The sequence below is a fragment of the Marmota flaviventris genome, chromosome 1, assembly GCF_047511675.1.
Source record: "Marmota flaviventris isolate mMarFla1 chromosome 1, mMarFla1.hap1, whole genome shotgun sequence".
NCBI classification, from domain to species: domain Eukaryota; kingdom Metazoa; phylum Chordata; class Mammalia; order Rodentia; family Sciuridae; genus Marmota; species Marmota flaviventris.
Genome location: NC_092498.1, coordinates 19512507 through 19528038, shown reverse-complemented (window position 1 = coordinate 19528038; position 15532 = coordinate 19512507). Strand labels below are relative to the sequence as shown.

The window sequence follows — 15532 nt, the reverse complement described above, 5'->3', positions numbered from 1 at the left end:
GTACACCCCCCCAAAAAAAAAAAAAAATTATTGAAAACTAGTCAGTTGGTCCTCCAAGTTTAGGAACAGAACCGTCCTGTAAGAACCCTGTGGTGAGGTTCCGCAAAGGGACCAGGGCTGTTCCTGCTAAGAAGTCGATGAACACATTTTTGCAGCTGGCCTTGCTCAAGAGCTTGTCTTTGTGATGTTCCAGAATTGCCTATCAGAGGAACGACGATGACGAAGAAGAGGCAGCGCGGGAACGTCGCCGGCGAGCGCGACAGGAAAGGCTGCGGCAGAAGCAAGAGGAAGAATCCTTGGGACAGGTGACCGACCAGGTGGAGGTTCACGCCCAGAACAGGTACTGCCCTCTTTGGAATGGAGAATTTCTCTTTGCATCTTAGTCTGTTTGTTGAACTAAAATGACCTGAGAAAGGAAAGCAAGGCATTCCTTTCTCAGCCCAGCTCAACGCTTTTTCAATCTCTCTTGATTTGGCCAAAGATCAGGTTGGACAGTCAGTCTGATTTAGACATTAGGACACCTTCATTCCCTACACACACACACACACACACACACACACACACACACACATATCATTCCCATCCCTAAACGTACCCCCAGTGAAGGCTTTTATTTTGTTTCATAATCTGGTATTTTAAAAATTTACTAAATACAATGGATTATACTTTTAAATAAGAAAAATGCTTTATATTCCTTTGTAGCATATTGCTATCTGTTTTGAACTGAAGATTAACTAGTTTTAATAGAGACTATGTGCCTACCAATAATAGATGACTCTTGAATTTTAAAAGTAGGTATGAATTGCAGATGTCTTCCTTTTCTTAGCATAAAGCCCAAGTCAATATTTTCTGTAGTATTTGGAGAGATGATTAATTTATTGTGAGTGTTTAAACATGTTTAATAAGTTTACTATTAGAATTTTTTTCCTACTCAGGCCCTGGTGGAAATTAGAGTTGAAAATACCTAATAGCTTCAACTTCTTCAAACAGGGCTTTTATGAAGCTGGGGTTGGGGCTCAGTGGTAAGAGCCCTTGCCTAGCACATGTGAGACACTGGGTTTGAGCCTCAGGACCACATAAAAATAAATAAATAAAATAAAGATACTGTGTCTATCTACAAATAAAAAAAATTAAAAATAGGGCTTTTATAACAGAAATAGGATCACATGGTTCATTATGTTAATGGTTATTATATGTCATTTATTTGCACCAAGGTCTAGAAAATATAAAGGATATTTGGAGAAAAAAATAATTTTAATTTAAAACTGGGGACTGCTTAAATAAATGAAACCATATTATAAGGTCTTGCATGTGGTTTTGTTTCGCATGCATGTTTTATTTTGTCCATGTTTAGAGAGACCTGTTGATAGTTCCTTTAATTCAGCCTATTCAGATGATTATGAAGGGAAAGGGTCATGACTTCTGGGGCTTAAATTCGAGTAGTTCCATCAGATTTCTAAGGTTGTCTTGCAAATGCTCGTAGGTGGAGTCAATTCAACAAGGAAACTTATTGGCAAGGTAGAAAAGTAGAAACCTTGACCCTTGGTGAGCAACTCCAATGTAATTAGGGAGGAAGTCCAGCAAAGGGGACACAGGTATGATGTCCAGGGCTCACTAACTGCTTTTGAATCCCAAATAGATGCTTTGCAAACTGTTCTTCACCTGAATAGAAATAGAAATAGAAGTTATACCTTTCCCCTAAGAATAATGTTAAACTTTGTTTTTCGGTACTGGGGATTGAACTCAGGGGTGCTCTACTTCTGAGTCACGTGCCCAGCTCTTTTTATTTTTATTTTGAGACAATTTCTCACTAAATTGCTGAGGCTGGCCTTCAACTTGTGACCGTCCTGTCTCAGCCTCCTGGGTAGCTGTTATTACAGGGACCACCATGCCTAGTCTTTGTTTCTTTCTTTTTTAAAGGGAAAGCATATTCAGGTCTGAGAATATGTGACTTATCTCTAACATATTCATTAACCTCAAGAAAAATAAGTCTTCTTGGAAATAAATGGCTCTGTCACTTGACATCTACTGATGATCACTGTCATGACTTGTACAAAGACAAAGATAAGTTTTAACAGTCTGTTGGTTTCTTAACTTCTTATTTTCATCTGGTTAACATTTTGGAATTTGGGGTAGCTTCTTAAATTATTAGAATTCAGTTGATTCAAATGCCTTATATTAAGTGTTTCCCCGTAAGTTCTGAATTCTTTGTATTTCCTTATATATCTAATTCATGTGGACATTGTCCTGCAGCAACAGCAAAGGCCAAGAAAGTTTGAAATCTAGGGTTTACTCTGCCATATTTTGTTGTTAAATATGAAATATGTTTTTCCAAAATTAAGTGAACTTGAACATCAAAAGGGCCAAGTTTCCTATGAACCATGAAATTTGATGGAGTTTCTAAACATTGTAAGGCATTCGCTTCCAACTCTGGTCACAGTTCTGGTATCACATGACTGATTGTCTCCTGCCAGTGGAGACCAACACCCTTGGATTGGGCAGTGACCAGCATGTTCCAAGAGTGAGTGAACGTTGTACAGTTTGGGTTTTAGAGATTTTTTTCCTTTAAAAAAAAATTAACTATAACTGCCTTTTATTCACTGTAGAGAAGAAGGACAAGAAACCCTTTTTTCTTGGAAATCTTATCAAAGAAGGTAGATAGTCTATATGTTAGTCGGGGTAATGTTGCTGCTGTGACAATGAGCCCCCACATTTTAGAAGTTTAATACAATACATAAGTCCAGTTTGGGTATTTCTGTCCAGTAGGCAGAACTGGTCACCATCTTCCTTCCTTTTATGACTCTGTCAATCCCTAGGGATTTGGAGTCTTCTGACCCAGCCAACAGTCAGAGATAGAAAGGACAGAGAATGGACCTTGCTTCTTTCTTAATTGCTTTAGTTTGGACATATCACTTTTGCTCATATTTCATTGGCAACTATGGGACACATGGGCCTGCCTAGGCATAAGAGGAGAGAGTAAGAAATCCAAACCTTGATTGGCAATCACCCAAAGCACTTTTAGCATGGTGAGTAGACTCCACTGACCTGAGCAAAGAATTACACATGCTGTCAGTTGAAAATCAGGCAGGTGTGTATGTACTGAAGTGGTGACATCCAGGGGCATATGACACGGTACTACTTACCTCCGCTCTAATCCTGGGGGGCACTGGCTATATGAATGCAGCTCACAGATTAATCAGAGCAAGTTGCCTTTGGTGTTGTTCTCTCTGTTGTACAGTGTCCCCGACGAGGAGTCCAAGCCAACCACCACCAACACTCAGGTGGAGGGTGATGATGAGGCTGCCCTCCTGGAGCGTCTGGCCCGGAGAGAAGAGAGACGCCAGAAACGCCTTCAGGAAGCCCTGGAGCGGCAGAAGGAGTTGGACCCAACCATAGCAGATGCCAGCCTGTCCCTCCCCAGCGGAAGAATGCAAAATGACACAGCTGAAAACGAGACTGCGGACACGGAAGGAAAAAGAGAAAGTCGCCAAGAGAGATACGAGATAGAGGAGACGGAAATAGTCACCAAGTCCTACCAGAAGAATGACTGGAGGGATGCCGAGGACAAGAAGAAAGACGAAAAGGAAAAGGAGGAGGAGGAGGAAGAGAAGCCAAAGCAAGGGAGCGGTGGAGAAAATCAGGTAGAGGCGCGGGTGGAAGAGAGCACGGCAGAAACCCAGGAGGAGACGGTGGTAACGGCCCTGAAAAACGGGGACCTGGATGCAGAAGAGTCTAAAGTGGAGGAGAGGGAAGGAGGCTCAGAGGAGGCTTCTCATAATGAAAAGATGGAAGAGGAAGAAAGGCAAAGAGCCGAGGCAGAGAGGCTGAGGGTGGAAGCAGAAGAAAGAGAAAGAATTAAAGCCGAGCAAGAAAGACAGATAGCGGAGGAGCAAGCAAGAATAGCAGCAGAAGAAAGAGAGAGGAGGGAGGCGGAGGAGAGGGAGAGGGTAAAGGAGGAGGAGAGAAGGGCGGCCGAGGAGAGAAGGGCGGCCGAGGAGAGAAGGGCGGCCGAGGAGAGGCAGAGGGCCCAGGCAGAGGAGGAGGCGAAGGCTAGGATAGAAGAGCAAAAGCGAAAAAAGCAGCTAGAGGAGAAGAGGAATGAAATGCAAGAGACAAAGATGAGAGGGGAGAAAGCAGAAGAGAAAAGAGAAGGGAAGAGGGTCAATGAAAAGAAAGTGCCCGAAGATAAACCTCAGACAGCTGTCCTAAAGAAACAGGTACAGTGAGCATTTTGCACCCGGTGTGTGATGCCTGTGACTTACGAGAAATGTAATGCACATCAAATTTGGGACTGAGGCCACACGCACACACAGCCCCACGTGCTCAATCAGTTGGCAAGCTAGTCATTTTTTTTTTTTTTCAGGTCATAGCAATGCACAAGCATGAAGCAAATGATTGCAAGCTAAATGTGCAGTCCTTGGGACAGTCAGAGAGAAATCAATTGCTCTGTGCTTGGTTGTTATGAATACCGAAAAAAAAAAAAAATGAAGGAACCCAAGGATGATGAATGTGGTGGTGCTGTGTTGACTGCTGTTTCAGCACCTGCATCTGAACTCATTCCTTTTGAATCTTTCCTATATTGGTAGGTCTACATGAGGCAAGAGACCCAAAACTCCTCATCTCACATGTAGTTTCGATATTAAATGATTATAAACTTAAGGGTGGGGAATTCACATGAAGCATTATGGTCAGACATTTCATCCTAAGAAGGCAAACATAAAGCCTAAGGGAGCCATTTGGAACCTTTTGTGGGAAAAAAAAATACACCTCAAAACTCTGATTTGCCATCATGTAGACCTGAGCTTAATGTGAGCTTGCAGAAAGCAAGGTAGTATCAGTAACTGGTGGGAAATTAAGAGCACACATTTTGCTCCTTTGACCTTCTAGGTGACACGAATTCATGTGAACCTGAGGAAGGATGGGAATAATGGAGGTGGGAAGAATGTTTGTAAACTGCAAAAACTTTTTGCTTTCTGCAAGGCTGCATTCAAATACTGTCCCTAAGCACCACCACTGTTCCCCAAACCACAGGGAAAAAAGAGATGCTTGCATGTGCACCTTTCCAGAGCGACCTCTCTGTCACCAACTCCGCACTGCCTGCAGTTGTCTTTTCACTCCTGCTTCTCTACAAGGGGCTCATGCACATGGCTATAATTGAGAAGATCATAAACCAAGCGCACCCAGCCACACACACAAGGTTTGTAAACACACACGAGGAGAGCACCATGTCACGCTAGATTCCAGTGAGCACAATTAGAAGGCACACAAGAGAAATTGAGTGGGAAGAAAGTATCCCACATTGCTGTATAGAATCACTGACACCAAGGGGTGTAAGTACCCACTAAGACAGCCAAGGAAGCTGTCCCACAGCACCTGCTGAGTGATGTGTGCACCCTCTCACCCTTGCAAGCTAGAAAGGGGCTTCTTTTACACGAGTGACCTTAACCATTCTTGAAAATGAAAAGGAAGAAGAAAAGGGAACAAAAGGGCAAGCTCAAAGGCAAAAGTCCCAAGAAGACAAGCCTACCTTCAAAAAAGGAGAGGTAAATATTATTGAGAAATGATCTGCTCATAATGCAACAGAGAGCAGTGTTCCAGGGTCTCTCAGTTCCCATGATTCTCAGGATTCTAACCTCTAACCTGGTGTTTTTCAAGCCACAGCTCGTGATCCATGAGATCAGCTTAGAACATCTCAAAATTAGTTAATCAGCATTTTAAAAAACGAAAAGGATAGAAGGTATCAGAAGGCATCATGGGTAGTAAGTATTGCATTGTTTTAGAAATTGTCTTTCTTACTGTGGGTCATAGCCAAAAAGGCTTGGAAAACACTGCCTCAATCAGTCTTTCCTGCTTTCTACCCTTCTAAGTGCTAATTTTCCCCCCTTGATCCATTCTACTTGCATTTCAGTCATGAGATATTCCCAACTCGCCTTGATTAATGCTTTGACTTTTCCAAGGGAAAACACCTCCCCACACACATCTCAGTAGAAAATTTGGTGAACTGAGGATGGTAATTTTGTTTTCAAAAGAAAAGTTTGGCAAAATGTTCTGCATTGCATTTCTGAGGCACACACCAGAGCAGGTGCTGGGTGTCGGTCGGAAGGTAGGTAAGTAACGAGCCTGAGGCAGACAGAATGTCACAGGGCCCATCAATCAGTGTGCCACCATGGAAAGCCTGACCTCATTTTAACCACTGAGCTTAGGTTAGACCCAAATAACCCTATAAACTGTGACTATAAGTAATAGTTAAAAATACTTGAATGGGGTAAAACTGAATCATTCAAGGCAGAAAGAACCGAATGGCTTTGTCCGTGAGACTGATAAAGTGATTTGTAGCCATTGAGTGCCAACCCAAGTGTTCTCTCACTCCTTTCTCTACCTGTTATGGAATCTGTTAAGAAAACTCAAACAGAAGGGAAATTCAAATTAAGAAAATAGATGACCAGAATAAATAAATAGGGGATGGGTTATTAAATACGTTTTGTAAGATTCATATAAAATATAAGAGTCCTTAGTTGATATCACATATTATATTTACTTGAAGATCTACGTTCCCCTGTGTTTCTAACAGATGTTGTGATGGTTTGCAGGAGTGAACACTGAACATGAGCTCTGCCCATCTAAAGGAAGGAGAGAGTGTAATTGCTAATAGGGAAACTGAATTTAGCTCTAAAAAGGCAGCTCAGAAAGCAGTTTAACATGAAGGGAAAAGATTTCTCATTTAGTGACAACACCTATAAATTCATCTACAAAAAACAAAACAAAACAAAACAAAAACCTCAGCAATAAACTCAAATAGAAATGTCCCACAGGGGATCTTCTGCAGAGCTGGGGTTTTGTGGTAAATACTTTTAACTCACAGAAGCAAGTGGGTCTGAGTCATTAACCTGTTAATTGACTCAACACAAAGGGGGAAGGGAGGCGCAGAAACCACCATTGGGATCCTATATGTAAAGTCTGAATTCAGTGCACCATGATGTGATTTGTTTTTAATGACCAAATCATTCTGGGCCTACATAGGATGTCCCTGAGCTAGAAAAGGCTCATCAGAGGTGAATAAAATCATCTTTTTCTGTCCTTCCTATAAGGTCCCAGTTCGGCAATGTCTGCAGTATCAGTAAGATACTCCAGGGAATAGTTTCAGGCCGCCTCTTTCCCAGTCTTCCCCACAGCACATTCCAGTGTCTTGAAGCTTTGGCTTCTTTTTTGTATAAAGTCAGATAAGCTCCTCAACCCAGCTTTTTAAAAACAACAACAACAACAACAATTGTACTCATGTTTTAACACTATAAAGAGAAACTGCTGGTTAAGTGACAGGTTTTTCCTTTCTAGCTCATTTTGTAGCTGTTTTACAGAGGCGACTTGAAATCATTTTACCTGATCCAGCCATTGAAATAATCTCTTCCTATTCCTTTTTTTTTTTTTTTTTGTGGTGCTGGGGATTGAATCCAGAGCCTTGTGCATGGGAGGCAAGCATCTACCAAATGAGCTATGTCCCCAGCCCCTATTCTTTTTAATTAAAAAAAAAAAAAAATCGCACAAAGACAAGCTGAACCCTTTGGTGACAGGCATCTAGGTGGCCTACACAGGATGGATCAGCCACAAGTAAACACAAACATCACAGGAGCGTTCCCAGCGAAGACATTTCCAGAAGTCACTCCAGTGCCCTACAAAACAAAGCAAACAACAAAAACCCCTGTCTGCCTCCGCTGCAGTTTAACTCTGCTTGTGGTGGCAGTGGGGTGCAGATGATGGACAACCCTACAACTTGATGTAGCTCTTTCTCTCCAATTACAAGGAGCTAATTCCTCACTAATGAGCTAGTTGTTTCTGGGCTCCAACCTAGAAACAAAGTTTCTAGCAGTAGCAGACATCCAAACATCCGGGCCCACACTTCCCAGTGTGCAGACAGATCCATCACCCAGGAATCTTGTTAAATGCAGAATCAATTTAGGGGCTCTGGGGTGGAGTCTAAGCTCCCTGGAGGGACCATGTTGTCTTTGGACCAAACTTGCAGTAACTAGGAGTCCAGAGGACATCCATAGGATAGAAAAGGTCTTGGGGCTTCTAAAACTAACAAAAACATATTAAACCTGAACTGAAAAATTCTAACTTGCCTTCAGCTCTTGGGGCTACTCTGATATCAAATCATTCAAAGCAATATGTTATAATCCTTTTCTGCTTGCTCCTTGGATCTTTTGAGTATCTCTCTGGCACAAGGGCATGCCACTCAAATTCCCCAACCCTGCACACCCGTGTTTTATCCCACTGGTTGGATATCCCAAAGATTCAGAGTTTTGTCCCCATGATCACATTTGGTCAGAGCCTTTCTTCCAAGTACACTAATGTTATCTGTGTACAAAGCACACTATCTCCTTCAGGACACTAGGTGACCCAGCAATCCCTTCAGCCCAGAGGTTTTTCATGGTAACATTCCAACCTAGAAAATCTAATTATCTTACCAAGGGGCTCAGAATCCCCTGGGCTAGTGCCACAACTGTCATAGAATCCAATTCACTGTATTCCTAAAAATAAGATTTACAGGATTTTTAGAGTTACTTTATTCATTTGGAAAATAATGTCCAAAATCAAATGATTATTATTACATTGAGAATGTTTCTTAAAAAGTTTTCGAAGGAGAATATAAGCATAACATAATCTTTGCCAATAAAGGCAGAGCTTGAAAAAATGGAGGAAGGCCTTTTTCTTGTCTTTGATGTCAATTGTTTTACAAATTTATTTTAAACACCTTTTTGGTCAGTAAATCTGATAAATATATTTTGAGAGAATGGAAATATTTCTCACTGAAAAATAGGAGAAATGAATTTAAAGAAATTTCTCCATAGTGCTCCACAAACCATGAGATTTGACTCACGGGGTATCCCTGAAGAGTACCCCTAAATTCTAAATCTGTTCCCCTAGATACTTTTGTTTGTTTGTTTATTTTTGGTACCAGGGATTGAACTCAGGGGCACTTGACCACTGAGTCACATCCCCAGCCCTATTTTGTATTTTATTTAGAGACAAGGTCTCATTGAGTTGCTTTGTGCCTCACTTTTGCTGAGGCTGGCTTTGAGCTTGGGATCCTTTTGCCTTAGCCTCTGGAGCCGCAGGGATTGTAGGCGTGTCCCCTAGATACTTCTTAACCAGGGTCTAAGCTTTAGTCCCTGCTCTCTGGGGCTCTAAACAATGGTAGGCCAGGATGAGAAAATGTTCTGCCTACTCCTGCCTGTTCAGTGAACACTGATTTATTGTTTGGCAAGGACAGCCACCAAACAGCCATCATCAAGTAGTGTCCTTCTCCTGCTGTAGCCTCTCATGACCAATCAGGAGCCAAGAGGAAAAAGATAGGGTGAAAGATTAGGAAGATTTAATACAACCCTCTCTTTTCACATACCTGGGACCAGCATCCCAGAGCCTTGTTCAAGTAATACAATTAGGTTGTTAGCAGCACTGGGACCCAAATCAGGTCCCTTGAATTGCACAGAAATCTCCCAAGAGTGCTCAACGCCCCAGTTCCCCTCTTTGGCATTGCCAAGGGACATCCTATTACATCCCTCTTGGAGAAAGATTAAAGTCTTAGCTAATTAGGGCAATCTCATAGTGAATAGTCCACCCCTGGCAATTTAAGAAATCACACTCAAAGAAGATAATCCAACAAAGGTCTGTTGAAATTCAGAGCAGGAAAAAAAATGTACTCTGCTTTGCAAAACGAGTCTTTTAGGAGTAGATGTTCAGAGGGTGTTGAAGAATAGTTGGAAACAGGTGTGGGAGGCCAGGTGTGAACAGCAGAAGCACAAGTTCCCATGGTCTCCCCTTCCTCTGGAGGATTCGTTAAAGCGTTAGAGCTCTGTGACTCTTCACTTGTAAAAAACAATAATGAACTTCACCTGGCTTCACGCTTATATTTTAAGAATGAGTGAGGTAATGTAGCCTTAGTTTGAGTTCTTTTGCCCCCTACCTAATAAAAGCTATGTAAATTCAGTTTACTTTGAAATAATGTCTCCCACAACCATCACAAAATGAATTCCAGAGGACTAAATTTTTTTTAGCAACAGAAGTCAAGGTGAATCCTGGGATTATTCTCATTCCATCTCTAACTTTAGTGGTTTCCACAACTACAAACATGGTGTCATATGTCTCTTATGTCCTCACACTCAAGGTGAGTTCCTATGTGTTCCATCCTTGGTACCCAGTTACTCGATAGAATAAATTACAAGGGTGGTGTTCTCCAGAATTGGCTTGGTAGATCTTCTCTTCTTTCCTCCTCATCTGTGTCCTTGTCAAAGATTCACTGTCCATCTCAGAAGAAACCTAGCCAAGCAACCTGACCATTCTTCCATCAAAACCACACCAACCTCCCAGTGGGAACCACAGACAACTACTCTTACGTGGAGTTCCCAGAACTTAATGGTTTCCAAACAGCATATCCCCACTGGTCTCCAAAATAAAAACCCCAGTGAGATCAGGGATGATATTTACTTCCTTATGGTCAAGGTCTTTGCCTACAGGCTAAAAGACCACAGCTCACTCTCCAAAAATGTCCTCTGACCTCAATTCTACCACACCATTCCCCAGGTGGTGGTTCTGCTTCTGAGTTTGCTGGCTTCCTAAAAATGTTGGCTCTTATTTGGTAATAACAACCAAAACCTAGTAAGATTCTCATTGTTATGTTTCTTCCTAATATGTACTTTTTGTTAGATCAAAGATGAGAAGATTAAAAAAGACAAAGAGCCCAAAGAAGAAGTTAAGAGCTTCTTGGATCGAAAGAAGGGATTTACAGAAGTGAAGTCACAGAATGGAGAATTCATGACCCACAAACTTAAACATACTGAGAATACTTTCAGGTAAGAGGTAGTGACTAAGTTAACAATGACTGTGTTCACGTGTGGGGGAAAAAAAAACCCAGTCTCCCTGTCCTGTGCCTCCAGACAGAAACGTGCTAAACAGGCAACATTCTTTGGTTGCAAAGTCATTGACCATTGTCTTAGAGATACACAGTCAGCAGGTCTGTCTCTCGAGTCACCAATGGGAGACCAGCAGTCATTGCTCAACCAGGCTTAGTCTGCTTTTCCTTTTTTTTTTTTTTTTTGCAAGGCAGATCATGCTTGGTAACCATGTTCCTGTTCACTGACCTAAAATGCTCACGTGACATCAGTCTGTTAAAAAATATTGTGACCGGGGTTAATATCATTGGTCCATTCTCTATGTGTTCTGGCTAACTTCATAAAAGACCCTTCTCAGTACCATTTTCATGAATTCATTTTTTAAGGGTTTAAATGTTACACAAAGCTCAGATTGTTTTATAGACAAATACTTGGGAAACTAAGTCACATTGTCAAATCCCTGAATGTTCATTTGCTTTGGGAATCTCTAAGAGGGCGAGGGCATGGAACTGCTGCTCCATTTCAAACAGTCTGGAAAAGTCCGGTATAGCTTCCCTCTCCTCACACATTGCCTCCCTATCATATTGAAAATCCAGGCAACTGAATTATAGGACAGAACAGACCCGTATATGCAGGTGAACCCTCACTTCTTGGTACAGGTAAACACAGATCCGTCCATCAGTTTTGTAGAAGAACTCAGGTGCAGAGATTCTCTGCTGCATCACACACACATTCCTCCAATCACTTGTGCCAAATCCCAACCTCTGTTATATCCCTGGCTGCCAGGCCAGATGTGCTGCAAAAGAGTTTGGGGTTTCTATGGTGTGGATTTCCATGTGGCTGGTCTTTGGCAGCAGCCTACCTGTAGACCTTGCTTTTCTGAGCACTTCAAATAAGAAAATCAACAAGGAGGTATTATATACAAGTTAGACTTGCTTCTTACATCAAAGTCTTTGTAACATTCAGAAGGGTTAGACTACTAGCAATGGACATTCCAGGCTCAGCTAAGAGGCTAAGGTGTGTAAACCTAAGTGCCCCCAGAACATTTTTTTTCTATTTAACAGTCTGAGTAGAAACCTCGTTACATTTATGAGCCTAGAATACTCAGGATAAAGGTATGCATAAGAGACCTAAAGACAACTAGGAGGAAAAAAGAAAGATAAACTTTATAGACACTACTTGGAACTTGGGAAGGGAGTCAATATGATAATTAAGTTATTGGAAATTCATAGAAAACCTGGTAAACTGAATCCAAAACTTGCTGCACTAGCTGTAGTTTAATGGTTTAAAGTGCTACTGGAGTGTCACACTCATGAAAAGCCATGACTATGACTTAATATCATTATATTTTTATTACTTGATTGTCAAATATGTTTTGTAAGTAAAAGTTTTTTCTTTGGACTTTTGTCTTTTTTCTCTTGACTTTTGTCAAGAGAAACAATGTTCAAAAAAAAAATCTGTGTCTAGAAAGAAGTTTGGTTAACCTTTAGCAAACTTGCCCAGGGGCTTCAGTCAAAGCCCAAATTAATAATTAGCATGCCCATTGTGTGGAGATCTAAAGAGCTGGATAATTCCAAGAGAAGAAAAGTCACAAGAGATGGCAACAAGCGTTAAGAATGCTTGAATGTGACTCAGACCTTAGATTTTCCTTCTTTGGGCAGACAAAAAAAAAAAAAATTAAGGGAACAGATTGTCCTCATGTTATTCTTGTTTGCTCATCTACCATTGTCCACAAACTTTCATGCCAGCTAGGAGGTGATGCTAACAGAAGCAGAGAAGCCTGGTTTTGCTCCACATTGTATAAAATGAGAAGCAAGGAAGGTAGTAAAAGCTTCATCTCTCCTCGCTTAAATGAAAACAAGCTGTGTTCCCAGTGGCCAAAGGCCTCATGTTCATGCTGAGTTAAACCTAAAGAAGCCAAAGATAGGAGAGAGAACGTTATGGAAGACGTTTCCATGCCGAGAGCCTACAGCACACATAGGTAGAGATGAAGTGGCCAAAGTCTTGCTCTTCTTTTGACCAGGGTTTGTTTTGGTTTTCTTTTTTTAAGGTGAGAATTAAAGGTTTTTTTCCTGATTATCAGTAGCATTTTTCCAGATATTTTTTACAGCACTCAAGATAGACACACATATGTACAGACACACATATGTCTACATGTGAATATAATTATAAAGATATGTTTTAAATGAGTCTTGCACCTTGCAAAACAATGTAGTATAGCTAGCTTCCTATACCAAAAAGTATGAACCTACATTCGTGGTGTTAGAGTTCACTGGATGAGGCATTATGATTTTACTTAATTAGTCCCCAATGATGGACCTTTTGATTGTCCAAAATGAAGACTGAGCGCCACCTAGTGGTACCCAGAGATGTTTCCATTAGGCACGTTGCCTAGTCCAGCCCCTGCACAGTAATATGGTTAGGAGAGAGTTTCTAAGCAAAGATGGAAAGACCTTAATGAACTGAGAGAGGCGTCGCAGGCCTGTGAATCTGTAAGACTCTGAAAGAGCAACGTTAAGTTTAAAAGACCCTCTAAACTTGTTTGAATTCAAAATAAAAGAGTTTATCTTTAACAGTCAAGAAACTAGAATAACATTTTTAAACTTTTTCACCTCGATCCATAGAAAAGAACAAATTTTGTAGCATGACCCACTACACACGTGAATATTTATAACTGAAACAAGTCTGTCAGGAAATGGTGCTTTTTTTCTCCATGCCATGTACTCTGATATTTTCTCTTCCATTTTTAAAATGCCAGTTACAAAATACTAAATTGATCTTTTGGTCTGCAGATAGGAAAACATTCTGAGGCCATGATAGAGTCAGAACTACCTCAGTGTTTAAAAACATGAGGTGCACAAAATAAGATCAGTATTGTATAATGTGTACCTTTAACCCATTTGTTTTTTATTTATCCTCTTGCTCCATAGCTAGAAATACTGTGCCACTCTTTTTATTCTTTTTTATTTGTTCTTTTTAGATACATATGACAGTAGTGTATATTTTTACATATTATACATACATTGAGAATAACTTATTCTAATTAGGATCCCATTCTTGTAGTTGTTCACGATGTGGAATTACACTAGCTGCGTATTCATATATGAACACAGGAAAGTTATGTCTGATTCATTCTACTGTCTTTCTTATTCCCATCCCCTCTCCCTTCCCTTCATTTGTGCCACCCTTTACACAGAATAAATGATATTATATAGTGGTGATTCTTTCGTTCCTAGACCAAGTTATCAGGGATGGGCTACCTAGGTATAGATCTTCTTAATATTTGTTAATTAGAGTTTAAATAGTAGACATGCAACATCCTTGTCTTTCAATTAAGAGTACCTGTAACAAGCCCCTTCAAGCTCACTGCTAAATTCTCCTAAATAAAGTCCCAACAGAATCCAATCTATGTGGATTCTGCTTTAGTGAAAACAGAGTGTTTCATGGAAGTTCTCCTGTGAGTACTAACATGTGCCAAAGTCAGCAGTAGTCCAACTCGGTTACAGAGCAAATTTATATAAAGGAGCTCAGAGTCAGTAGTTGCCCATGATGTTGTTCCATCTTTTCCTGTGATCCTTGTAAAATATTAAGAATGCTAGTTCTGGGGCTGGGGTTGTGGCTCAGCGGCAGAGCATTTGCCTAGCATGTGTGACGCCCGGGGTTTGATTCTCAGCACCACATACAAATAGGTTAAAACAAAAATTCATCAACAACTAATAAAAATATTTTTTTTAAAAAAAGAATGCTAGTTCTGAATTAAACTTTCACACAGGATTCAGGATAGCATTCTATCTTTAGCCTTAACATGTTTCCAGTTCTGTCATGAAATTCCTGTGGGTCCTCCTTAATTCCAAAGGAAAATTCAAGTTTCAATTTCAGTCCCATCTTCTTCCTGTTTTATAAGCTGTGCTGTCTGATAAAGCATTGTGTGACTCAGGTATGGAAGGTGGGTAGGTTTGGACTAGAAATTCTAGAGACTCTGAGATAGGACACATCACTTACAGACTGCCCCCAAAGTGCCAAGTGAGAGGTAGAGGAGACGAACTTGTTCTATTTCAGCTGATTCATCATTTTATAACAGATCAAATTTAACCTCAGATATAATTATAGTATAGTGAAAAATAGAGTATAATTGGTAGAGAAACATTATAATTCAGTCATAGCTTAACAAATTTTAGCTACCAAACCTTTGGGTGGGTAAATCATTTTCTCCTTCATCTATGATGCACTTATTCATAGATTAGGGATAATAAACCTAACCTGCCAACTTTCCATTTATTGTGACTGTTAAATAAGATAATGAACAAGAAAAGGGTTTATAAATTTGTTATAAATGACATTTAAGAAACCACTCTAACCATTTCATATCAGAGCTAAATCCTGTTAAGGAATATTACAGTTGTATTGGGGTCAAAGAGGGTAGAAAATACACAAATTGAAGCCACGGGGAAATGTATGCCATTAAGAATTTTCTTGGAGCAGCTCTGTAAAAATAGACATGTATTATTATATTTAGCTCAATCAAGAGACAATGGGTCAATTCATCTGCCAGAAAGCCGCTTTAGCATGCTCCAGGCAGAGCTGTACATAGGTGGATGTATTTGCTTCAGTGCCAACCCTGAGTTCAACCATTTTTTCCTGTCTCT

At 40.6% G+C, this 15532-nt stretch overlaps 1 protein-coding gene and 1 long non-coding RNA gene across 8 annotated transcripts in view; one reads left to right on the top strand and one right to left on the bottom strand.

The window, feature by feature from the left end:
* Positions 1-15532, top strand: part of Cald1 (caldesmon 1) — a 175671-nt gene that overhangs the window by 137959 nt on the left and 22180 nt on the right. For 3 of the 6 annotated variants that reach the window (XM_071611834.1, XM_027950116.2, XM_071611832.1), the window contains 4 exons: positions 194-340; positions 3239-4217; positions 5466-5543; positions 10702-10847. In XM_071611834.1, the coding sequence (XP_071467935.1) occupies positions 194-340; positions 3239-4217; positions 5466-5543; positions 10702-10847 (1350 nt within the window). The remainder of the gene's footprint in view (positions 1-193; positions 341-3238; positions 4218-5465; positions 5544-10701; positions 10848-15532) is intronic. The other 3 variants (XM_071611837.1, XM_071611836.1, XM_071611839.1) reach the window with 1 other exon arrangement.
* Positions 1296-3241, bottom strand: LOC139705689 (uncharacterized). Of its 2 annotated transcripts, XR_011707503.1 has the most exons (3): positions 3144-3241; positions 2992-3045; positions 1296-1662 (listed from the first exon to the last, which is right to left on the bottom strand). It is a non-coding gene; the product is annotated as an uncharacterized lncRNA (long non-coding RNA). The 2 variants fall into 2 exon arrangements; XR_011707501.1 differs by lacking the exon at positions 2992-3045.